General features: G+C 39.6%; 1 protein-coding gene and 1 pseudogene across 2 annotated transcripts in view; one reads left to right on the forward strand and one right to left on the reverse strand.

The window, feature by feature from the left end:
- Positions 1 to 6,062: 6,062 nt before the first annotated feature.
- The window catches only part of SNTB2 (syntrophin beta 2), a 97,496-nt gene continuing 76,556 nt past the window's right edge, over positions 6,063 to 27,002 (reverse strand). Inside the window, exons 5-7 of the mRNA XM_029213518.1 lie at positions 22,030 to 22,226; positions 10,778 to 10,962; positions 6,063 to 9,003 (exon numbers count right to left, since the gene is read on the reverse strand). Coding sequence (XP_029069351.1) covers positions 8,911 to 9,003; positions 10,778 to 10,962; positions 22,030 to 22,226 — 475 coding nt within the window. The 3' untranslated portion in view covers positions 6,063 to 8,910. The remainder of the gene's footprint in view (positions 9,004 to 10,777; positions 10,963 to 22,029; positions 22,227 to 27,002) is intronic.
- On the forward strand, positions 14,969 to 18,116 carry LOC114890019 (annotated as a pseudogene). The gene has a single exon (XR_003792195.1). The product of XR_003792195.1 is annotated as a ferritin heavy chain pseudogene (transcript).

Here is a 27,002-nt window from a genome sequence, read left to right on the forward strand (position 1 = left end):
ATGTATTTTTTTTCAGATTCTTTTCCATTATAGGTTATTACAAGATATTGAATATAGTTCCCTGTGCTATGCAGTAGGTCTTTGTTGTTTATCTCTTTTATATATAGTAGTGTGTATCTATTAATCCAAAACTCCTAATTTATTGCCCCCCCTTCCCCTTTGGTAACCATAAGTTTGTTTTCTATGTCTAACTCTATTTCTCTTTTGTAAATACGTTCATTAGTATCATTTTTTTAGATTCCACATATAAGTGGTATCATATATCTGTCTCTCTTCCTGACTTACTTCGCTTAGTATGATAATCTCTAGGTCCATCCATTTTACTGCAAATGGCATTATGTCATTCTTTCTTATGGCTGAGTAATATTCTGTTGTATATATGTACCACATCTTTATCCATTCCTCTGTCGATGGACATTTAGGTTGCTTCCATGTCTTGGCTATTGTAAATAGTGCTGCTATGAACACTGGGGTGCATGTATCCTTTTGAATTAGAGTTTTCATCTTTTCCGCCTATGTGCCCAGGAGTGGAATTGCTGGATCTCATGGTAAATTTATCTATAAGTTTTTTAAGGAACCTCCACAGTGTTCTCCATAGTGGCTGCCCATTTGTTCTTTCTTGCACAGCACTTTTCTATATTGGGTTCTGTTGATGCTGAGGATGTGGCACTTGTTGTAAACCCAAGCTTGGACCAGTGAATCAACTCTCCTTAGCCAATACAACCTCATAAAATCAGACTATACAAACTCCAGCATTCTAGGGCTCATGCCAAGCAGTAGGTTCTGAGCAATTTGTTAAGGAGCTTCTTGGTTGGGGGCATGAACAGTGTGGAGGAGGAGGAATAAAAACAAGGTTCAGGGCTTCCCTGGTGGCACAGTGGTTAAGAATCCGCCTGCCAATGCAGGAGACACGGGTTTGAGCCTTGGTCCAGGAAGATCCCACATGCCGCGGAGCAACTAAGCCCGTGCACCACAACTACCGAGCCTGCGCTCTAGAGCCCGCGAGCCACGACTACGGAAGCCCACGTGCCTAGAGTCCATGCTCCAACAAGAGAATGGACAAGAGAATGCAACAAGAGAAGCCACCGCAATGAGAAGCCCATGCGCCGCAACGAAGAGTAGCCCCCGCTCGCTGCAACTAGAGAAAGCCCGCGTGCAGCAACGAAGACCCAATACAGCCAAAAATAAATAAATAAAATAAATTTATAAAAAACAAGGTTCAGATGAGTAACATTTTGGAGAGGTAGGGCCAGGGCAAAATTCTGCTGAGATATCACACAAAGTGACTGATACTGAAATAAATGGAGCAGTGATCTCCAAACATGATTCTTGAGAAACCATCTCTCACTTGCCCCTCCTCTGTGTGACTCAAAGTTTGATAAAGCTCAGATTGATCCAGTGATTAAGCTCCCATCACACAGATGGTCAGTGGTAGAACTAGAACCGAAACTAAGTTTTTAAGAGTTTGGAATTGTCCTAAATCTGTTTAAAAATGGCACCAGAAGAGGCTAAGATGTGACAGCCAAACACATGTGATACTGGATAGGATCCTGTGCCATAAGGGAAAAGGAGACATTGTTGGGACGATTGGAGCACTTAAGTGGGGTCTGTGGATGGGTGGCAGTGTTGTACCAAAGTTGACTTCCTGATTGGGAGGGCTGTAGGGTGGCAATACAGGAGAATGTCCTTGTGTTTATAAAGTACACACTAGAGAATTTAAGGGTGATGAGCATCATGGCAGAAAAAGACGAGAGAGTAATGGAACAAATGTGGTAAAATGTTAACAACTGGGAAATTTGGGTGACACGGATGTAGGAGTTCTTTGTACTGTCCTTAAACCTTTCCTGTTTAAGTTTGAAACTATTTTAACATTAAAAAATGAAAAAAAAATACAAGTCTAAAAGCAGTTCTTTTATTTACAGTATAAAGGTTACAAAGGTATATATGTATTTATATATATAATACCCTTAAGTTGCAAATTTCATTGTAATGTACAATGCTCTATGTTGATGTGCAACTCAAGGGAAAGTGTTGTCTATGCATTATACTTACACAGTACACATAAAGCTTTTTTATTATTACGAACACAAATACTGCCCTGTTTTATGCCATGGGTTTTGATTTGGTAGTCTGGTGATGCCAGAAGACTTGAGACCTAAATTTTAAACAACACTTAAAAAGAAGTCTTGTTTAAATACAGGGTTCCAAAAGGAAGGAAAACACCAAAATATCACATACCTCTAATTCTTTGTAGAAGTGTCATCCTAGCTTTCTAAGTCTTAATACTTAAAAAAATGTGAGTTGCATAGGACAGAATACATACAAGAGGGTATAATAAAAGTTTGCACAGATTAGCAAAAACAGGCCTTTATAGGTAGTGGTTTGCCACATTATTTTCTAAAGGACCTTGGGTCTGGTACCACAAGGGAAATAGATTCTTTGGGCACCCAGGTCTTATCATGCTGAATCCATCCAACAGACTGTAAACATAACACTGGAGTCCTAACTAGAGAAAAACAATCAGAAATTGGTTCTTATGATAGGGCAGGTTTGCTTTAAGGTGTGAAGAGTATCATCAAGACTGATGATCATGCCAAACCCAAAACTTAGTTTAGATCATTTCTCCTCCTTCAAATTCTGTTAATTCACAAAACAGAGGTGAAAAAATGTAACTGACACCCACCTGAACAGGACTGAGATAGAAGGAAAGCACTTCTTCCAACCTAGGAGGAACAGACACTTAACATGACAATAACTTATGTGCTGGTTCCAATAGTATACAATCATTAGCACCTGATTGTCAAAGGGTAGGTTTAAAGTAAAGACCAAGACATTGAAGGCATGACCTAATTTGTGTGCACAACTCCAGGACGCTGAAAACCAAGGGGAAGGAGCCCATGAGACTGTGTTCCCTAAGCCATTCCAATCACTGACCTCTCAGGGCCTTTCTGGGCATGACAAAGGATGTTGCCTGAAAGGCTGCCTCTAGTGATAGATGGAAGGCAAGCTAGATGGAAAGGGACTGTTACTGAAGGAAAACATGGAAAAATTCACACAACTGCTCTTATTTTTTTTTAGGTGCCCTTTCTACTGAGTTTGAATGTCTGAGTGTTCTAGAATAAGTGGAATTTTGCTAAGTTTTAAATATCTTCATTATTTTGATCTCTCAAATGGAGCAACAGTCCATCTACCACATGTAAGGACTTTCAGCAAATGAGATGTTTAAAGGCTGCAAATGTGAAAATGACTGGGTCAGCACAATCTATAAAGTGGGTAGATGAAATATACATTTATCTTTTCTGTTTACAGTTAAAAGAAACTTTTCTTTAAAAAGACTTTCTCATTGATCCACTTTGGGCAATGGAGCTAACTTTTTGTCGTTGTTGTAATTTATCTTACTAAGGATATTCTACACTAGTCTCCTTCACAAACTAAAGCCTGATTTTGAATTAAAAAATGATGCATGATGAAAAGACCAACCTACTAAAATGTGCTTGGAGTTCTTTCATGCTAGCATGGATCAAAGACTGAGCATCCTTTTAAATATTTTCCAATTTGCCAGATAAGCAGAACTGCAGATATGCTTTGGTAAAAATATGAGGTGGTTAATTACCTAACCTCTGACTGATAAATAGATGGCATGGTGTGATTGAGAAGTAATGGATTATGTGCTACTTAAGGGCAGGAACTTTCTTTTGGACCTTTCAGAGTGCCTGTGAAGAACTGTACATTAATAAATGCTTATTAGATGAAAGAATCCATGAATTAATATATCATTAATTAGGTTTGCAGTTTCAAAAATTTCTCTAGGGTCCCAAAGAACCTTTTGTCTATTCATAAGAGACTTCTATCACTTTGGAAGAGGTGATAATCAGGTTCCAAAGGTGTACATGTGACTAGGATAAAGAGGGACTCAAAAACTTTTGCATTTGTGTCAATGGCAGGGAGGTAAGATTATTACAAAACTGAGTAAAGTACTTACAGGACTCAGAAGTTAGAAATCTGCCACAATACCTAATCTTACAATAAAATGAAGTATCATTTCTCTGTTTTATCCTTTTAGTTTCAACCAATCTATTTTGTGGCAATTCAAGGATTACAGTTCATTTGGTAGATATTTGTTGACTACAATCAAATGTTCATTGGAGAGCAAGCAATCATTTACAAATGGCATATTTATGCATTATATCAAATGTAGATTCACTTTTAAAACCAGAATATGCTTTGGTTCAGTCACCTAAAATGGAAAGGAAGAATAGAGGTGACAAGAAATAAAGCTCACGTTTATCAAGTTTATAAAAGAAGAAATCTTGTTAAAATATTTTTCAAGTTAATACACAACAACCGTTCTTCCAGTTGGCAGTTTAACTAGTGTCAAAAAGAGACGTGTTCTATTGTCTATTAATTGTACCTTACTTTAACTTGAAATTATCACTGATCTGCTAGATGTGTGTATGTGTGTGCTTTAGAGAAAGGGTTTCAAATCAACCACTTAAGTAGTCTATTACTAGTGTAAAATAAATTTCACTGAATATCCTTATACCATAGGAATAGCTATATTGCTCAAAAACACATAATCCTGATATACAGCATAATTATTTTAGAATTGTCTGTCATCATACATTTATTGAGTGTCTCTATGCCCAGCACAGTGAAATATATAGCTTAAAAAGGGGGGCAGGGGTTGGGGGACTGCTGCTGTCAGTTTTTAAAGACAGTATATATAACAAAATAATTGTAGATTATCAAAAAATTAAAATAGGGACACAGAGAGAATGGTAGCAGATGTCAGATTCCTCTACTTTGATCTAATGGAGAAAAAAAAAAAAGCCACAATAAGAATTCAAATTTAAATGAAAGAGATTTCCAATCTCAAGGTAGGATATAATACCACCTGGCACGTAATATACCTGATAGAGATATATAAAACAAATGAATATGACTATAATCAAATTCAACTTAAAGTTTAAGCAGAATCCCAAAGAAGTCTCTTTTCCTTACACAGATATGCAGATCTCAATATGCTTTGAGACCAAAGAGATCCAGCATTTTACTTCATTGGATATTGAAAGAAAACGACCTTTGGCTTTCTAACCAGCCATTTCATTCCTGGCGTCAACAGTGGATGGCAGCGACATGGAAATGTATGCTGGATATTTGGATGGTTTAAATATTATGTACAATCAATAGCTTATAACCAGTGAAAATAATAAGAACATAATTCAGCATAAGTGTCTAAGATACAAAATAAGCAGAGAAAGTGCTTAAGTCTACAGGTCTTCCCTGAAAGCTTCAAATATGTTTAACTCTTTGAGTAAGTAGGGCTTTTAATAGATTTTGCATAGCAGCTTACAAGATAATTTGAATTAAAAATATGGATATAAATTAAACAAGGAGACCTGGAGGTTCTCTCAAAATTAAAAAAATCCATTATAACCTTTTCTCAAAAGTGGACACACTTTTGTCCATCAAAACCATTTACAATGAAATGTGTTTTTTCTAGGAGAAACATAGTCTTGTCCAGATTCCACACAGTTTAAATTTTTTTTAAAGAGTAAATTTTGGTTTATTAGCTAAGTGCATTTAATCGGCTGAAAAAAGCTTTGTTACCATTCTGTTAGGAGGATAAATTAAGAAAATAATCAGTAACAACTTTAATCATTTGTTGGTTAGAGTGATTTTTCCACTTATAAAAATATAATAAATAATTTGATCCCTCCTGCATGCAATAATTTTCAATAACAAACTTTGTGAGAGTACAGATGATAAAAACAAGCACTATCAGACTTTAGCTAGCCTAAAAAGTGCTAAAACATGGCTTTAAAATAGGTGAATGACATTTAGAGTAGTATTCTTGATTCCTGTACATGTCCCAATATTTAATCTGAAACTCTACTAGGTAGCTGAGTTTATAGTTACAACTACCTAATAAATACTGTATAAACATACATTAAAGTATTTCTTCATATAAAATATTAGATACTAATTTCCAGGTAAGATTTGTTTGAAGACTTCAGGAAAGGACTCACCTTTTCCAGAAAAAGTATAATTGAGCCTTTTCTTCCTTTCCTTTTTTTTTTTTTTTTTTTTTTCCGGGGGGAGAGGGAGCGGAGACGTTTTAGAGAATGAGGAGGAAGAATTTTCACACACCAATTGGCTGCTCGTAGGCGTCTGTGTGGAATGTGGAGAAGACATCTAAGCCCCGGTTCCCGAGGGCACGAGGAGTGTCCATCGGAATGAGGGGGCACTACTATGCAGCTCCTTTCCACTCTACACATGGAAGCCCACCACATTCTCAACAATTTTCCTATTTCAAAATGAAAAAGAAGTGAAAAGTCAGCTGTTCTATAAAAGATGTGAAATATCAAAAATGCCCCTCTTCAGTTATCACTTGAAAATAATTTGCCACATTCTGGCGTCTTAATACAAAATACCTATTTATCAAGGCTGTCCCATTCATAAAAAGCACTTCATTTGTGGTTTGAAAATCCCACAAACACAATTAAAGAACAACCTGGTCACCCATGATTGGAAAGCTGCTGAAGTATGTTAAACAAGCAGCTGAAGGGCTCTTGCTCTTGGGGCGCTAGTGGTCAAAGGAAACCCTCCATCCACTTTCATTTCACATCAAGACTCAAAAAATACTAGAAACCTATGGATCTTGGTGCTATGACAGCTAAAGCTTGAGCAAAATGAGCCAAAATGCACACAATGCTTACCTCTCCTGCCCACATTTTAATCATACCTTTTAACAGATCTTTTTCATAGAAGGAATGAGCAGCGTGGCTCAGAAGTTCTCCCAGAAAATATTCTCAGTGGCTTAGCCTTTCATACTAACACAGAAAACCTCACCAAATGGCTTTGCTGCAAAAGTCTGTGACTGCATTGTTCGACTTCTCAGATTAATAATACTCTCACTGCCAAAAGTGTCTAAGCTCCCTTATCTGAGGGTATTGTGTGTTGAAATTCTGCTTCCAGAAACCATAGCTGGATCTTCAAGATTCTTTCTTCTCTGATTTGCAAATGTATCCCAGATGGAACCAAACTTAGATTTATGAATTTTCAAAACATAAAAAAGCTCTTAAAAGATATATTCTAGTCTAGATTTCAATTTCCAGTTTTAAGTAGATCAGACTTTGGGGACTGGAGCTGGGGGAAGAACTCATTTATGGGGCAGAGGGAAGACAATGAGGTTACAATGTCCAACTAGAACTCTCTCTGCTCATGAGTCTCCTCTTTTATATGTCCCACCTATAGGTCAGTCTGCACTCAAACCAAATAGCTCTTGCTTTGCAAATAGTACATTTGTGGGTTTTTGGTGTTTTTTTCTTTTTCATCTTTGGACTGCTACGCTTCTCCACCCTCCATAGTGCTCACGTCCTCTTATGGCATTCCTGATAACTCTAGTAAATGAGAACTATTCCTAGAACTTTCTTCAGGGAGCAGAGAGAACATGAAAGTCAGTGTTACCTTTTCTTTAAGATCTGGGGACTGTGCTAACCTTGACATTTTATATAGCTATTATACTATTTTAAATGTTTTCAGATATATACTCCTTCATAGTTAGGAAAAAGAAGCTGAGTTCTCCAGTACCACAAAATCAGCAATCTTACTGCTGCTATGTCCTAATGATGATATCTGACAATGCTTAGCAAAGCCCAGGTAGCTGTTCCATGGTCTCATCACCCTGCCCATTGTAGGATGCATCACTGAGCCAGCACTGAATTAGAGTTGCTGACGGATGCCACTCTGCTGCCACAGAGGGAGAGGGCCAGGGCCAGGATCCTGCATGGGCTCACACAGCTCAAAGCAATGTGTCATGATGTTTGTGCTAAAGAGCGAGCTGGCTTCACTGACAAAGTGTACTCTTTTAACAAGCTGGCTCTCCAGGATTTGTCTTCCTTAAAGAGATCTGCCAACTAAAAAAGATAACGCACTAAGGAAACCCACCTCAAAAATTATTCTTCAATATTAGATAGATGGTCTCCCTGGAATGGCAGTGATATCCAGTCATTCAAACTAATAAAGCTCCACTAACCCTAACCAAAGGCACATTTGGTAAGCAATAAAAAATGGCTTAGGCTAAAATGAGGATTTTCTTTTAAAATAAATCTTATCCCCTGGCTCCTACCAAAGATAAAATCAGAAAATCCTAAAACAAGCAAAACTTTTCTTTCAAAGCAGTGTTTTCCAACTTGTTTTTCAAGTTGGTCACTACTAGAAAGGGAGTGGAAGGCAAGGTAAATCAAATCTTGCAAGTTCTAAGTCTTAAAGTTAGCACTTATGAGTGGCAAAGCTTGTGATGCAGTGGGAAGTGATGGCCAGGGTGGGATGCAGGGAGAGCCATGACAGATGAAGAACCCTTTGGTGATGCAATTCAAGGACTTCCTAGGGTAGGAGTAAGTGAAGACAGTAAAATCCAACAAAATGTATAAACTATATGGAGTGACCAAGAAGCACGGGCTGCTGCAAACTAGCACCTGGTTAGAGATAGTTGTCCTAAGCAAAAGATCAAGGCTAAGCCTGAAACAAATTCTATTGGAAGAAGAAGAAAAAGAAAAAAAAAGAAACTATTAGATGTTTGATTATGTCCAAAAAGAAAAAGAATGAGCCACCCTTCTTATCAAGGGAAATAAACCTAATTACTTAGAAACCACATTATGAAACTAGACAATAAATCAACAGCCTTATTTTGGAGCTTACTAGAGTCCTAGAATTTCTGGCAAGGTAGTTTGAAAAAGGCAAGCTCTTCTTTAAACATGGTTACAGTTCAGCAGTGATTTGTAGGTCCTTGCCAAGGCACTGTGCTGGAGGAGAGAGCAAAGAGCTTTCTTTTTGTGCTTTTTTTTTTTTTTTTGAGGTGGAAATACTTCTTGTGACATTCAAGGCTCTTTACTGATTTTTTGCTGCTCATACAAGCAGTCCCATGCGAGTGACTTTGGCCGACAAGAATGTGTGCAACACAAATACTATCGGCTTCGGACAGGAGTGCAGGTCCATGGTCTGTGGAGAAAGGACATTAATTATCACTCCTATATACAGATGCTTTAATAAACAAACATGCAAAATAAACAAATTTGGACATGATGTTCTACTTTTTAAAAAGAACCTGGATAATGGATGTGCCAGATTTATGGCAACTCTTCGGAACTTAGAGCCGCAAATGGAAGTGTACTCTGAAGTAAGGTTATTCTATGTCAAAATTAAACACCAGTGTGAAATTTCACATCCACAATTAGGACACTATTGGTGGTGTACTAGATTTCACCATGCCACGTAGGAAGATGTAAAGGAAAGCGGAATATCCTATATGGAAACCACTGACTGTAAGTATATTTCCCAGGGGGAATCACAGGAAATTCAGCTGAAGTGTGACCATCTATGTGTATGATTTTTGATACCCCTTATCGGTTTGTGGTGGGAATGACAACCCTTGAAGCTAGTTGGGAGGGCTAGTTATACCTTTCTAAGCACAGGTCTCTAATTTGGACAGCTGACATCAGATGAACAGGCTTTTGAAGTCCATGGCTGTCCATAGTTTCCTAAAGGTTCATCATTTAAAATAAGATTTCTAGGGCTTCCCTGGTGGCGCAGTGGTTGAGAGTCCGCCTGCCAATGCAGGGGACACGGGTTCGTGCCCGGGTCCGGGAAGATCCCACATGCCGCGGAGCGCCTAGGACCGTGAGCCATGGCTGCTAAGCCTGCGCGTCCGGAGCCTGTGCTCAGCAACGGAAGAGGCCGCAACAGTGAGAGGCCCGCGTACCACAAAAAAAAATAATAATAAAAATAAAATAAAATAAGATTTCTAGCCACAGTTTTCTCATTTGGAGTTTGAACTTCATTATCCCTAAGATCTGTTTCAGTTCTAAAATTTCAAGATTCTGTTTTTCAAATTTACACCTATCGTGACTGTGTCAATGGACATAAGATTTCACGTATAAGACAAGACTTGAACTACTGGCTCAATACTGATAAGAGAGAAAAGGCATGACTTTGACTTCTTTATCATGATTTCTGATTTCTAAAGTACACCTGACACACTTCTCTAGTTCTCCAAGGGGACTCATGAATTCCTGTTAATATTTCCTTTAAAGGACAAGGAAGTCAAAAAAGATGATGGCGGGCTTCCCTGGTGGCGCAGTGGTTGAGAGTCCGCCTGCCGATGCAGGGGACACGGGTTCGTGCCCCGGTCCGGGAAGATCCCACATGCCGCAGAGCGGCTGGGCCCGTGAGCCATGGCCGCTGAGCCTGCGCGTCCGGAGCCTGTGCTCCGCAACGAGAGAGGCCACAACAGTGAGAGGCCCGCGTACTGCGCAAAAAAAAAAAAAAAAAAAGATGATGGCTGTATGTACATATCTCCATATCATTTTTTTTTGATCAGCAGAATTTCTGTAGCAACTGTCACTTTATTACTTTTAACTCTTATCCCAACAAATTGCTGATAATATCAATGGATAGAATTCATTTATTAAAGTTTGCCAGGTTTAGTATTTTGTATCTTATATTTGTTAAAAGCCTGTTTCTTAAAATGGCTATTTATTTTTTCTTTCTAAAATTCAAACAAAACTTTTAAAAAAGGGAATGAGTTCTTAATGTGGGAAAAAAAACAGTGAAACCCCAAAACCAAACCCATGCATCTTTGAAAACTGAAGAAGAATTTCCTGGCTCCAAATGGAATATCAGTCTGTAAGCCCATAATTTTCTATAGAAGGTAAGAAGCAATAGGAGGAAAGAGAATACCTATTAGAATAAACATGTTTTTCAGAAACACGCTTACCAGTTCTCCCTCAGGACCACCAAAATCCAGATACAGATTTCTGATGCCATCATCAGCAGACATTTTCAGCCTTTCGAAGGGGTAGCGGTACAATATGCTGCTGGAACCTCCATTTTCCCTGGAGATAGTGAACCCACTTTCATAGTGGACAGTGAGTCTTACCTCTTGGCCATTTAATGTGCAGCCTATTGAAGACAAGAAAAAACATCATTAATAAAGTTACTACTTCAGTTAGAAAGTGATAAAGGCTTCTCCTGACTTCTAAAAAGGGAAAAGAATCTTCTTGAGAATGTGTGATACCTAACCTATTTGGAACATCCTGAAGTGAGTCTTGTTTTGGTCACTCAAGTCAACATCTTGTTTGAGATGAGGAAGAATTTCCATAACTTTGCTTGACATCTGATCTGATTCAGTTCAATTCAGTGAGTACCAAGTGAATACTTGTGCTGACAGTAGGCTGTATATGGTACTGGAAAAGTAAGAGGTATGGTCCCTGCTCTCAACACCTCACAAACGACAGGCATAGACATGAAATCCCTAACTGCTTAAGGTAGATGGTATAGAACATGACTGAACACCAAACTGAATAAGGCCAAAGTCAAGGAAAGGTTTCCTGGAGATGGACTTGAGAAAGGCCCTAAAAAACGGTCACACTTGATAGGTAGTGAGAAGTAAGAATAAGGTTTCAAGTGGGCAAGAAGGAGGAACAACCAAAGGAGAAACAGCACCTTTCAGGGCAGTAACATGGATTGGTTGGTATTTGAGAAGTCACACTGTCAGTCCTATCAAAGATAAAATTCAGAAGATATATCTGAATTGATGGGACCAAAAAAACCGATCATCAAGACTGGCAAATGTCTTCTGTCAAGACTGGTGAAGTCCCTGTTTCACTAACACTTGAGCAGTTTTGTTGTCAGTACAGAGGCTACAAGTGAAAGGCCCTCTGTGACATGGGAATTAACATAGTCCTCTGAGAGCTGAGTTTACAATCACCTAAAGGACCAGAGTCGAGTGAGGCTTGGTCACTGTGAACAGGAAGAATGGCTCCCAAACAAGCAAGTCCTCATACTCAGACCAATGTATCCTTGTGCTGGACATGAAAAACACTCAATTAGTCAAGGCAGCTGGCATGTTCAAGAAATAAGGAAAAGGAATAATAAATATTGGCAGTGTCCCTTTTCAGCACTACTTGAATAGGAGAGTTTTGAACAGTGAACTTTGAATATTAATTACCTTCAGAAAAGGAACCTGGTCGGGGGGGACATGGATAAAATTAACTACCTGTGGAAGTAATCTAATGCAATAATCTCTAAATGACTGGCTGAGGAGTTTGGAAGGAGAACAAAAAGATCCCAATCAAGGAAACCAGGGTACAGTTTTCAAGAGAATTTTATTCTATTAATATCCCTGAAGCTATAACTTAGTAGGGTATTGAGGTCTGATGAGAAGAGACGGGTCAGTTCTAGTCTAGAAAAGAAATGCTCAAAGAATGAGATCCACCCAAGTCCTTACAGCACTGGCTGGAGAAGGTTCAATGCAGGCAGGGGAGGATTTCTGCCTGCAGGTGTGTCCCTAGTGGAGCGAGATCTGGCCATCAAAGGCAGCCAGCAAAGGCAAGCCATTAATCCTCAACAAGCTTTTTGTATAAGAGATTTCTTAAATGTTCTGCTTAGGATTGTTTCCCCTCAGGAGGGAAGGAAAGGAAAGGAAAGGACAGCAAATGTCAGTGTCTGTGTGTGTTACTTTAAAAAAACAGAATACTGTTTAAGATTACCTCAACCTTGAAAAGGAGAAGTAAAGGTCATACTGAGTATGTTTAGGTTTAGAACTCAGTTTGTCGAAAACTTATAATACCAGATAATTTTGAATGAGAATATGAACTGGCCATAAAAATGTTGTGCCTAATAGTCTTAGTTACATGGCTTCTCCCTGAATAGTAATAAAACAGTTGAGGCAATGTGATTGCCTCACCCTCAGAGGGTCTCAGGAGTAATGAACCAAAGAGAAATAAGCCTCTGACTCTGATTTTAATGGGGGCGGTGGGGGAGGGAGGGGGAGAGAGGGGGAGAGAGAGAGAGAGAGAGAGAGAGGGAGAGAGAGAGAGAGAGAGAGAGAGAGAGAGCGCGAGCGAGCGCTGGTCCAGGCTGCTTATTATAACCATCCTGATGTCTTTTTAAAAAAAATTAATTAATTTATTTATTTATTATTTTTGGCTGTGTTGGGTCTTTGTTGCTGTGCGCAGGCTTTCACTAGTTGCAGCGAGCGGGGGCTACTCTTTGTTGCAGTGTGAGGGCTTCTCATTGTGGTGGCTTCTCTTGTTGTAGAGCACGGGCTCTAGGCATGCAGGCTTCAGTAGTTGTGGCACACGGGCTCAGTAGTTGTGGCTCGTGGGCTCTAGAGAGCAGGCTCAGTAGTTGTGGCACACGGGCTTAGTTGTTCCGCGGCATGTGGGATCTTCCCGGTCCAGGGATCGAACCTGTGTCCCCTGCATTGGCAGGCGGATTCTTAACCACTGTGCCACCAGGGAAGTCCCCATCCTGATGTCTTGATTCAACTAAAATCCTTTTGGAGGACTATAAATCCATTATCCACCTCAATTTAGAGATAAGAAGTGGTAAGAAATTTTTTTTTTTGGCTGCGCCTCATGTCATGCACGATATTAGTTCCCAGACCAGGGATCGAACCTGCGCCCCCTGCAGTGGGAGCACAGAGTCCTAACCACTGGACCACCAGGGAATTCCCAATGGTAAGAAATTTAATATACTTATTTTATTGACAGGGTAGTTATTAGAAATATTAAAAGACACACAACAGCAGCATTCAAGGACAATCATAGGACATCAAATATTGAAGTTTAAAAGAGAGGAAGAAACTACAGTTTTTGAGGTAATCAAGGGAGGGAGATAAACAGTCAGCACTCAGAAGTGGGTGCTTTGTGCTCTTTGTGTCGGGTACATCGTGGATTGACGGTGGGCAGAGCTGAAGATAAGGGAAGCAACCTCATGAGCCTGGACTCAGAATAATCTGAAAACATACAAGAAGACTAACTGTCCAGTGGAATTGTGAATTATGTTTTAGTTTTTTTGGTTTGTTTGTTCATTAATTCATTATTCATATTTAAAAAATTCTCTGCTCTCATAAGGCAGCAGAGAAGACAGACAGGTAATCACAACCAATCTATACTGGAAAAAAAATGGTTTTGAGGACTTATCATGTGTCAGACACTGTGTTAGGTGCAGGGAGATACAGAGCTGAACAAAAGATGCTTCCTGTTTAGACAAGTGAGAAAGAAAAGGAAATATGGATACAGCAGAATGAAGTAAGTGCTATAATAGAGAAAAGGACAAAATACTGTGGGAGGATAGAGGAGGGGGAAGTAGATAAACTCTGGGGAATTGGAAAAGGCTTAATAGAGGTACTATTTCAGTTAGGTTTAATAAAAAGTACTTTGTTGGGTGTGTACTGTACACAATAATTAGTTATCATGAATTTTAACTCATCTAAAAATGAAAATAATAAACTTTCAGGGTTTTTCGGAAAAATTTATTACCAAGTAATATGCAAAACAGCCAACCTCATCTCTTCTCTAATTCCTCTCACCCCAAGACCTTCAATACCCACCCACAATCTGGGGTAGGTGTCAGGAACAAAGTGATGATCAGGGGTGGGGTGGGAGACAGCAGAGGAGCAAGGCCTATAAAACCACATAAAACCAGGAATCTCGAGTTTCCCACATGTACTCATCCAAGCTCAGGCATTCTAAACAAAGTTCACTGATGAGACCTTATATGATGAATAAGCTGCACTTGAAAATTCTCTGACTTCACCTTTAAGGTTTCAATTATTGTACCCATTAATTTTTTAAATAATAGCTTTATTGAACTGTATGGTATCACTTATATGTGGAATCTAAAACATACAACAAACTAGTGAATATAAGAAAAAAAGAAGCAGACTCACAAATACAGAGAACAAACTAGTGGTTACCGAGGTGCAGGGGGGCCACATAGGGGTCGGGGGGTGGCAGGCACAAACTACTGGGTGTAAGATGGGCCCAAGGATATACTGTCCAACATGGGGAATATAGCCAATATTTTGTAATAATTGTAAACGGAAAGTAACTTTTAAAATTGTACAAATTTTTTTGAAGTTAAAATAAACAGACTCTTGGGAGAGCATGGGGGAGGAAGACTGAGTGAGGCATTGAGGGGAACCCTAGAAACAGATGGAGGCAGAGGATGGAGGTTCAGAAGAAGAAGATGAGGAGACAAAGGGAGACTGCAGGAGTTAAGCCCCGAGGAGGGCTATGTTCCACTTCGCTTGGAAGAAGACCCAGGAGGACCATGGGTGAGCTCACAGCGTACCCGAGGACTGTCAGAAATGAAGGGGCTGCTGCATGGTGACCCCACGGACCTCACCGAAACCCAGGACAGATGACAACGGTCACTGTCACGCCTGACAGTTATTTCTGTGTGCTTCCTGACAAGCCTGTGACAACTTGAGGGTAGTGAGTAGCTATTCTATTTAAAATGTTCATTAAACTGAATTCACTGAATTTTTTCCCTTTTCTCCCTCAAAATGTAGAATGTCACATGGTATTTTTAAAAAAAGCTTTATTGACACATAATTCACATACCCTACAATTTACCCATTTCAAGTATAAAACTCAATGGTTTTTAGTGTATTCAGAGTCGTACACACTCATTTATTTTTAATACATAGTTTTGACTGCTTAATCGTATAAACGATTCTGGACGCAGTCTTCGCGGAGAGTCGCCGCGGTTTCCTGCTTCAACAGTGCTTGGACGGAACCCGGCGCTCGACCCCCGCTCCGGCCGGCCGCTCAGCGCCAGCCCTCGCCACCACCTCACTGCGCCCTCCGGCCGCCCCAAGGTCCCCGCCGCCGCCTCTCCTCCGCCGCCCGCCATGACGACCGCGTCCCCCTCGTAGGTGCGCCAGAACTACCACCAGGGCTCGAAGGCTGCCATCAGCCGCCAGATCGACCTGGAGCTCTACGCCTCCTACGTCTACCTGTCCGTGTCATACTATTTTGACCGCGATGATGTGGCTTTGAAGAACTTTGCCAAATACTTTCTTCACCAGTCTCGTGAGGAGAGGGAACATGCTGAGAAACTGATGAAGCTGCAGAACCAACGGGGTGGTGGAATCTTCCTTCAGGATATCAAGAAACCAGACCATGATGACTGGGAGAATGGGCTGAATGCAATGGAACGTGCGCTACACTTGGAAAAAAGTGTGAATCCGTCACTACCGGAACTGCACAAACTGGCCACTGACAAAAATGACCCCCATTTGTGTGACTTCATTGAGACTCATTACCTGAATGAGGAGGTGAAATCCATTAAAGAATTGGGTGACCACGTAACCAACTTGCGCAAGATGGGGGCCCCCGAATCTGGCATGGCAGAGTATCTCTCTGACAAGCACACCCTGGGAAACAGTGATAATGAGAGCTAAGCCTTAGGCTGGCTTCCTGTAGCCACGGGGATGACTTCCCTGCATCAAGGCAGTGCATGCATGTTTGGGTTACCTTTACCTTTTCTGTAAGTTGTACCAAAACATCTACAAGTTCTTTCCTTAGTACCATTCTTTCAAATAAAGTAATTTGGTACCCCCCCAAATAATAATAATATAAACTATTCTGTTTTTCATTTGAAAATCTAGAGTAGTGGTTCTCAACCCATTAAAGTTCCAAAAAACCTTTGGACGTTTTAATGCCCTAGCCTACTGAATTAAAGTCTATGGAGGAAGCAGAAACTAACACACCATTGTAAAGCAATTATACTCCAATAAAGATGTTAAAAAAAATAAGATAAAATAAAATCTATGGAGGTAGACCTTAGGTATTGATATTATTAAAAAACTCTCCAGGCTATTTCACAGCGCAGTTGAGGTTGAGAACTACTGATCGAGAGCATTAACGCCTGTTTGGGGGGTACAATTCTAGATGATTAGGCTGACCTTATTTAATTGGGTAAATATAAGACACTGGGATTGGGAAAAGAGGGCCAATCTTTGGGCCCCGGCACAATCCATTATTTTCAGCCCTAGACTTCCCAGGAAATCCTCAAACTAAAATTCTAATATTTTTTCCAGCTTCTCAGTAATATTATATTATAAAATTCTTTATAATGACGGTTTTGGTGTATGGGACTAATCAATGGTTCATTAGGCAAAAAAATAAAAAATTGTTTTTCAGGTTATACCAAGTATGATACAACTTTAATAATTCAAACAACATAAAAGTAGCCTGCAATTGCACTTGGTGTTAGGGATCGAGTAAAAGCCGGGGGAGTCTTTGGCACAAATTACTCAGGAATAAAAGGCAATGCCCACTTCAACAGCTAAGATATGGGTGTACATCTCTACCCAATTCCTCCTCTCCTCCCTCTGTCCCTCTTCCTGGCTAAGACCAATCCCTCCACCTGTGTTTTGGATCCCATCCACTGGGATCCCAGAAACTGTCCAAGGTTGATTATTCCTTCTTCCTTTTGCATTTTCAACACCTCCCTCTAAGTCAGGTCCCTTCCATTAACTTTTTTAGATGTTCAGGTCTCTCTCATTATTATAAGAAATGCCACTACTCAACTCTTTACCTTCTTCTTTCTACCACTCCCCTCCCCTCCTCTTCACAGCAAAATGTCTTAAAAGAGCTGTCTACACTCGGTTTACCCATGGTTCACCTTCCATTCAACCCTCAGCCCTCTGCAAGCTGCCAGTGCTATCACACCCCTAAGCGTCTCTCTCCAAGGGCACCAATTATTTCCATGCACCTAAATCTGACCCACGTCTTTAGCTCTTGTCTTGATACTTGTAGGACTCATTGTTGGCTGTCTACCCATATTTTATTTCTCCATTATTCCTTTACAGCCAAACTCCAATTTTATTCAGGTTTCTAGTCTCTCCTAATGTGTTTCAGGGAAGGACGACCTCAACTTCAAGGGAAGATAGCCTCTGGGCCAGTCAGAGCATAGCTTTCTCCTGGTGACTGCCATTGGTCCAGGGTGTGCATATGAACCTATGACTGGGAAGAGAAGATCCACCCCCCCCCCTTTACGCTTGCTCTCTCTCTTCTATCTAAAATACATTTCTTAAATGTTTAATCTAATTTTAGAGGGCATTTTCTCTTAATTCCAGCCTAAACCATCCAACTGATACATTTAACCCTACTGGCTATTCCTCTCCTTGAAATCCTCTTCCTTAGGCTTCCATGACACTTACTGTCCTCACCTGCCCTGGTTTTCCTTCTACTGCTCTGGCTACTACTTCACAATCTGCTAAGTGGCAGGGACATTGGCTTTTGCAGACCATGGGGATATTGTTGAGTGTAATTACGTATATTAAAGATAACTTTCTTTAAGTAGTTCCCTAATGGTAAAAAATTTAATAAAGCTAAGAGGAAGAAAAGGCTCATTAACTAATAATAAATAATAATAAATCTCATTGTTACACCAAGATGAACACTGGTAAATACAATCTATGTTTTCTACTTTGTGTCTTTTAAAATGAGAGACTGCTGGTGATTACCAGTGTATCATGAAGAACAAAGACACTAATGTTAGGACTCTCCTTGTGGTCCAGTGGTTAAGAATCCGCCTTCCAATGCAGGGGACACAGGTTCGATCCCTGGTGGGGGAACTAAGATCCCACATGCCGTGGGGCAACTAAGCCCCGGCGCCACAACTACTAAGCCCACACACTCTGGAGCCTGTGTGCCACAACTAGAGAGAAGCCTGCACGCTGCAATGAAAGATCCTGCATGCTGCAACTAAGACCCGATGCAGCTAAAAATTAATTAATTAATTTTTTAAAAAGGACTCTAATGTCAAAGTAAGTCTATGCTGCAAGTCCTGTTTCTGCTGCTCTGGGGCCAGTTACTTGGTAGGAGGGCTCTGGGGGCTCCAATGTTTCCAGTAAGACCCTTTAGCGGCTGCAGAGCTGTGTCACCCTGGGCTCCTCTGCGCCTTCCAGAACAACCCAGAAGAGAGTGGGTTTAGCAGGGTGGGCTTTGAGTGGGCTGCCCAGGATGCTCTCAAAGAAAGGCTGAGGTAGCATTCTCTGTTACTTCATGGAAAAGCCAGCCCATCAAGTATAATTAGTGGGCTAATCACACTCAAGGGTTATAAAAGAAGAACATGACGCTGTGTTCCTTTCTTATAGCTATTTGGTCAAAGGCATGAAGCAGGTCTTATTTGTTTCTATTTCTCTCATCACAAAGCATAGCACTTTGTAGACAATTAAACACTAAGCATTTGTTGATTTAATGAATTAAGAGAAACTGATAATGTATATGTCCTCCAGGAGTTTAATCTGCCCATAAGAATAAGTCATTTAAGAGGAGGAAATGCAGGGGCTTAAGACACTGCATTTTGAAAGGATTCCAGTTCACGTTCCAGCCACACTAACCCAAATTCCTTTATCTTGAAAATGGAGGTAATAAAACTTGCCTTACAGAGTTGTGTGTTAGGGTTAGATGACACATGTATCTCATTTATGACTTATAACAACCCTAACATGTACTTATTATTCTTTTTGTTTCTGTCTTTCCTACTTCAAAGGAAGGGGCTACACCTACCTTATTTATTTTAGTATCGTCAGTAAAAGCAGAGTATATACTCAATCAATATTTGTTAAGTAAAGGAACAAAAAGGGGTTCAAGAGAATTTCTATGAAATTGAGAACAACATGGTTAAAGCAAACTTTTTTCATATATGCTAACACTCTAAATACTTTAAAATGCCCATTTTTCTTCTCTTGCACATTCTCTGCATATTTTTAATGCAACTCCTACCTATATCTTCTACTTCTTAGTCTTCATATCACCAAGCTACAGAAATATAAAGCATCTTCATGAAGTTCATGTAAGATTTAAAAACTTTAAGAGCTTGGATAATTGTTATGATGAAATTAAGCTTTTAAAAGCATACTTATTAAAGTTCAAACAACTACACACACTAAAGTGTATGTATTTTCCTATTTTCAATTCCTGTGACAAATGGAAAATGGTTTTATGTAACTGAGGGTGTTAACTGCATTCTCTGCCTGGTCATCTTAAAGTTATATTTGCTAGAAGGAAAAAGTCCTTGTGTACCAGAAGGATTACTGATCAATTCTACTCTAAGTATAATCTAATAAAGGCTTAAAACTAAACACACATTATAAAGATAATGTATGGCATTCACTAGTCAAATCTTACAAGTAGTCACTGAAATTCTTCTAAATGCGTAAACTATAACCAAACACATAAGAGACAAAAAAAAGCTCAACTGATTTCTTTTTGTCAACTTCCTTTCTTTAGACCATAAACACCTGAATATGTAGTACGATGTTCCTCAAATATAGTTTTAAATAAACCTTTCTGAATCTCCCAATAGTTTAACAGAGGGTGATAACATGCATCTGAAGGACATGCTGGCTTATGTATGCATGTGTGCATACATGTATGTGTACACTAAGCATATACATCACATTAAGATGTAACAGACTACGTGCCTACACGCATGAGTACATGCATGCACGCCTGCACGCACACACACACACACAAACAAATTTTAAAGAAATTCTGGTTCTCATCAAAGCAGTTTACTTTCAGCCAGTTTAATATTTCTGGCACAGCTCTAAATACACAGTAAGTGATTCGTAAGTACATCAATTGATTTGAATTGTGGAAATGAAAGTATTACCAAGGTAATATTAAGATAGAGCTGTGAATGAGAACAATGAGAACAAAAAAGTTCAAAGTTACCAAAAAATATGTTCTTTTGTCCATCTAAAAATATAAGGAACCTTGTTCTCCCTCTCATCAAGTCATCTGTATTTAAACAACTGTGAGCCAAGGACTGAATAGATTTTGGTTTCCTGTAGTATGAAGTTTAGCTGCCAGACACCAAAGAAACAACACGAAACTAAAAAGTGTTAAAAAGCCACGTTGCACTCTTTGTTTTGGGAAACATATCTCTCAGGATCCTTGAAGAAGATTATGGTGACCCCATATGCCAGCGATGAGTGTGCTGGCCTGACCCCTGGGACTCCACACAGGAACACAGAGCATCCAGACTTTCCAACTGAGGACTTCCCCATCCCAGAAAGCACATTCTGCGGCCAAGACAAAAACCAGAGCCCCACAGTCCTTAATGTGGTGACCAACCACTCCATAGAGAAAATGGGTAGGAGACTGACAAGTGAGAAACCACACTGCTGATGTGGTGGCTTTGGTCAAAATCCAAGGTGGGATCTAGGCATTGGTGTCATTGCTTGAATCATCATTGTGGTTGTGAGGAAAATATAGAGTAGGTCCTAAATAGTTGAAGAATTGTGCTACTTTGACAACATTGAAAAAGCTGTCCTTGTGCCAGTGTTAGAAGATGACCCATGGAAATGCTGCCCAGGCAGTTCTAAAGCCATGGAGATCCCTAACTTTCCAAAAGCAATGGAAAGGAATATAAATCAAAAGACATTCTGCTCTCAAGTCATTTTCTCTTTTTGTATAAATTCTGTAAAACTAGGTTTATAAAATAAAATACATAGAAAACAGGAGGAAAACTAAGTAAACCAACTTGCAATCAAGATATTCAAAGTAACTAAAACTTAGAAACTGTAACTATGTCTTCATTTTGACTACTCTCTGTTCTTGTTAAAATGAAAAGCAATCTGGAAATATCTATACATAACCATATACACAAATATACATGTATGAAACCATACTTCCAAATTCATATAGACAAGCCACAAGAGGGCACTTCAACAATGGAAAGAGACCATGAGGCTTATTTCCTTTAGATGCTTATTTCAGTACCTACTGGGCAACACATTTTCAAACTTTGGAAGAGAGACTCCTATTCCAAATTCTCTTTACTTTTCTACAGCTATAAGCTTTGCCAGATGCTCATATTTTTAAGGGTGTCTATCTATGTTCCAAATCTTCTTAACTAGAGGGTCAATGCACCTAGTATTTAGTAAATGAGTCCTTACACTATCAAGATTTAAATAATGAACAGTAAAACTACCATGTTGTACAGAGAGTGTTGTAAATGTGTTCAGAGCCATGTAAAAAGCTTATAAAAACTTTGCTACCGAAACAGAAACCCAGTTTCTTTCCATCATGATCACTTTAAGGTGCCTTATTTCAGAATATTTTTAAGTCTGGCATACAGGATAATGGTTCTTACTTTAAAACAAAGTATAACAGTTCCATTTAATTACTATTAGAAATGAAATGCTAGGATCTGTACCTAGAGAGACTTCCTTGATCAGCTCAGCAGCAGCATGGCAACCCTGAACAAGTATCCGGGTCCAGGTCGATAGATCCCGATGCGTCTCCACCCGGAAGAGATGCATCTCAATGCCCTGCCGAGAGCCTGTCCTGGTAGCAAACGTAAGGTCAGATCCAAGTGAGGGTGATCGACATCCGGAGCCAGAATGAACCAACCTAGAACCACAAACAAAGATCAAAGGTAATTAATGCACTGTCAGAGGAAAATATCAGCAATTTATGCTGATTAATAAGCAGAAATTATAAAAGCCATCAGCATTTTGTTTTTGTTTTTTTGTTTTTTGTGGTACGCGGGCCTCTCACTCTTGTGGCCTCTCCCGTTGCGGAGCACAGGCTCCGGACGCGCAGGCTCAGTGGCCATGGCTCACGGGCCTTGCCGCTCCGTGGCATGTGGGATCTTCCCGGACCGGGGCTCGAACCCGTGTCCCCTGCATCGGCAGGCGGACTCTCAACCACTGCGCCACCAGGGAAGCCCCATCAGCAGTTTTTAGATAAGTATATTTCAAAACAAGATTATAGTCTTTGAAGTAGATATCATTCTGTTTTCCCATAAAATGACCCCCTGGTGTCACAGGTAGAACACTAGGCTGGATGGCCCAAGGCCCCAGTTTCCCATTAGCTTTTTTTATGCTCCCAAGAGGCCATGCGTATCAAAAAAGATTCAATTTTGATTAAGGGCTTCCCTGGTGGCGCAGTGGTTGAGAGTCCGCCTGCTGATGCAGGGGACACGGGTTCGTGCCCCGGTCCGGTAAGATCCCACATGCCGCGGAGCGGCTGGGCCCGTGAGCTATGGCCGCTGAGCCTGTGCGTCCGGAGCCTGTGCTCCGCAACGAGAGACGCCACAACAGTGAGAGGCCCACGTACCGCAAAAAAAAAAAAAAGAATAAAGCTGAGTATACCAGAAACTAACACATTGCAAATCAACTATACATCAATTAAAAAAAAAAAGAATAAAGTGGCTATAAACATCTTTGTATAGGTTTTTTTAAAATATAATTTTTCAACTCCTTTGGGTAAACCAAGGAGTGGAATATCTGGGCTGTATGGTAAGAAAATGTTTGTAAGAGACCACCAAACTCTGTCAAACTGGCTGTACCATTTTGCATTCCCACCAGCATTGTATGAGAGTTCCTGTTGCTCCAAATCCTCGCCAGTGTTTGGTGTTGTCAGTGTACCGGATACTGGCTATTCTAAGTGTGTAGTGGTATCTCGTTGTTTTAATTTGCATTTCCCTGATGATATGTGATGTGAAACATATTTTCATATTCTTATTTGCGATCTGTATATTTTCTTTGGTGGGGCGTCTATTCATGTTGTCATTGGCCCATTTTTTAATGAAGTTGTTTGCTTTCATTCTTTTTTTTTTTCTTTGGCCTGTGCCGCGTGGCTTGCAGGATCTTAGTTCCCCAACCAGGGATCGAACCCATGCACCCTGCAGTGGAAACATGGAGTCCTAACCACTGGACGGCCAGGGAATTCCCAAGTTGTTTGTTTTCTTACTGTTGAGCTTCAATAGCTCTTTGTATTATTTTGGATAACAGTCATTTATCTGATGTGTCTTTTGTGAATATTTTTTCCTAGTCTGTGCCTTCTCTTCTAATTCTTTGACACTGTCTTTCACAGAACAGAAATTTTTAGTTTTAATGAAGTCCAGCTTATTAATTATTTTTCATAAATCATGTCTTCGGTGTTGTATCTAAAAAAAGCCATTATAATACCCAAGGTCATCTAGGTTTTCTCCTGTTACCATCTAGGAGTTTTATAGTTTTGCAATTTACACTTAGGTCTATGATCCATTTTGAGTTAATTCTGGTGAAGGGCAAAATTTTTTTACATGTGGATATCTAGTTGTTCCAGCACGATTCGTTGAAAAAGACTGTATTTGTTCCATTGTAGCGCCTTTGCTCCTCTGTCAAAGATCAGTCGATGATATTTACAGAGGTCTATTTCTGAGCTCTCTATTCTGCTTCACTGATCCATATATTTGTCTGTTCTTTCATCAACACTACACTGTCTTGATTACTGCAGCTTTATAGTAAGTCTTGAAGTTGGGTAACATCAGTCCTCCAACTTTCTTCTTCAATTTTGTGTTTGTTCAATTTTGTGTTGTTCTTCAATTTTGTGTGTCTGGGTCTTTTGCCTCTCCATATAAACTTTAGAATCAGTTTGTCAATATCCATAAAATAACTTGCTAAAATTCTGACTGGGATTGCATTGAATCTATAGATCAATTTGGGAAAAACTGACGTCTTGAAAATACTGTCTTCCTATCCATGAACATGGAATATCTATTTATTTAGTTCTTCTTTGATTTTGTTCATCAGAGTTTTGGAGTTTTCCTCATATAGATCTTGAACACATTTTGTTAGATTTATATTTAAGTATTTCATTTTGGGGGGATGCTAATGTAAATGGCATTGTGTTTTTAATTTCAAATTCCACTTGTTCATTGTTAGTATATAGGAAAGCAATTGACTTTTGTCCACTGATCTTGTATCCTGCAACCATGCTATAAGAGCTTATTAGTTCCAGGAGTTTTTTGCCAATTCTTTTCATTTTTCTACATAGCTGATCATGTCTTCTGAGAACAAAGACAGTTTTATGTCTTCCTTTTCAATCTGTATACCTTTAACTTCCTTTTCTTGCCTTACTGCATTAGCAAGGACTTCCAGTATGATGTTGAAAGGAGTGGCAAGAGGGGAACATCCTTGCCTTGGGCCTGATCTTAGTGGAAAAGCTTTGTGTTTCTCATCATTAAGTATGATGTTAGCTGTAGATTTTTTGTAGGTAGTCATTATCAAGTTGAGAATGTTCCCATTTATTCTTAGTTTACTGAAAGTTTTAATCATGAATGGGTGTTGCATTTTGTCAAATGCTTTTCCTGTATCTCCTGATATGATAAGATTTTTCTTCTTCAGCTTGTTGACGTGATGGGTTACACAAATTCATTTTCTTTTCTTTTCTTTTTTTTTGTGGCAGGGTGGTCACACCATGCAGCATGTGGGATCTTATTTCCCTGACCAGGGATCGAACCCGTGCCCCCTGCAGTGGAAGTGTGGAGTCTTAACCACTGGACCACCAGGGAAGTCCCTACACAAATTGATTTTCAAATGTTGAACCAGCCTTGCATATCAAAAATAAATCCCACTTGGTTGTGATGTATAATTCTTTTCATACTTTTTTGGATTAGATTTGATAGTATCATTTTGAGGATTTTTACATCTATGTTCATGAGAGATATTGGTCTGTATTTTTCTTATAATGTCTTTTTCTGGTTTTGGTATTAGCATAATGCTAGTCTCATAGAATGAGTCAGGAAGTATTCCCTCTGCTTCAATCCCTTGAAAGAGACTGTAGGGAATTTCTTCCTTAAATGTTTGGTAGAATTCACCAGTGAACTCATCTGGGTCTGGTGCTTTCTGTTTTGGAAGACCTTACACTCTTCCCCAAAATTAACTCAAAATAGATCTTAGAGCTAAACGTAAAATGTAATAGTGTAAAGCTTCAAGAAGACATTTTAACAGAAAATCTAAGTAATCTAAAAAGATACAACACCAAAAGCATGATCCATAAAGGAAAAAAATGATTAAGTTGGACTTCATTAATTAAAAACATTTGCCCTTTGAAAAACACTGTTAAGAGAATGAAAAGACAAGTCACAAAGTAGAAGAAAATTTATGAAAACATATACCTGGTAAAGGACTGTATCCAAAATACACAAAGAACTTTTTTTTTAAGAGATCACTTTTTTTTTTTTTTTTAAGAGATCACTTTTTAAAAATTAATTAATTAATTATATTTCTGGCTGCATTGGATCTTCATTGCTGTGCACGTGGGCTTTCTCTAGTTGCGGTGAGTGGGGGCCACTCTTCGTTGCAGTGCGTGGGCTTCTCATTGTGAAGGCTTCTCTTGTTGCGCAGCACAAGCTCTAGGCATACGGGCTTCAGTAGTTGTGGCACAAGGGCTCGGTAGTCGTTGCTTGTGGGCTCTAGAGTGCAGGCTTAGTAGTTGTGGTGTACACGCTTAGTTGCTCCGCAGCATGTGGGATCTTCCCAGACCAGGGATCGAACCTGTGTCCCCTGCATTGGCAGGCAGATTCTTCACCACTGCACCACCACGGAAGTCCCGACAAAGAACTCTTAAAACTCTACTTGCCTATTCAATATTCGTTTTCTCATTCTTCCTTAGAAATAGAAAGCTGCCTTTATTCCGAATGACAACATGCACAGATAAAAGAGTATTTCCCAAACTTCTTTGAAGAAAGAGACGTCCAATGAATTGCAAGCTGTTAATGCGTAGGATTACCAGAAAAGCCCCACAACTGGAGAACAAGGCAGCAGGTATGTGCCCCTTCTGTCCTTTTCCTCTTCTTCCTCCTGCCTACAATTTGGATATTATGGCTAAAGCTTCCAGTAACCATCTTGAGCCATGAGGCAACCTTGAAGGGTAGAAGCCTCTTGCTAAGGGCGGCTGTTTTATTTTACATAAGAAAGAAAAAAACACCTATTTTATTATTTTATGTTACTTTTGCTACAGAGTTTGCTTCCTAGTGATCATAAATATGCAAATGTGTGTTAAATAGGCAGTCAGAATATAAGTCTGTGATTCTGTCTGGAGATATAAATTTGGGAGTTGTCAGTGTATAAGAGATATTTCAAGCTATGATATCAGATACAATCACCAGAGGGACAGGGTAGTTGATAGAGAAGAGATCTGAGCCCTGAAATAAGCCAATGTTTAGAAATCCAGGGGACTTCCCTGGCGGTTCAGTGGTTAAGACTCTGCGTTTCCAATGCAGGGGGCCCGAGGTTCAATCTCTGGTCAGGGAACTAAGATCCCGTTTTTTTCTTTTGGCATGGTGCGGGCCAAATAAAAAAAGAAAAGAAAAAAAGAAATCTGGAAGATAAGTAGAGATCAACAAAGGGGAATAAG

Source organism: Monodon monoceros, unplaced genomic scaffold (assembly GCF_005190385.1).
Source record: "Monodon monoceros isolate NGI ecotype Baffin Bay Population unplaced genomic scaffold, NGI_Narwhal_1 Super_Scaffold_10, whole genome shotgun sequence".
In the NCBI taxonomy this organism is placed as follows: domain Eukaryota; kingdom Metazoa; phylum Chordata; class Mammalia; order Artiodactyla; family Monodontidae; genus Monodon; species Monodon monoceros.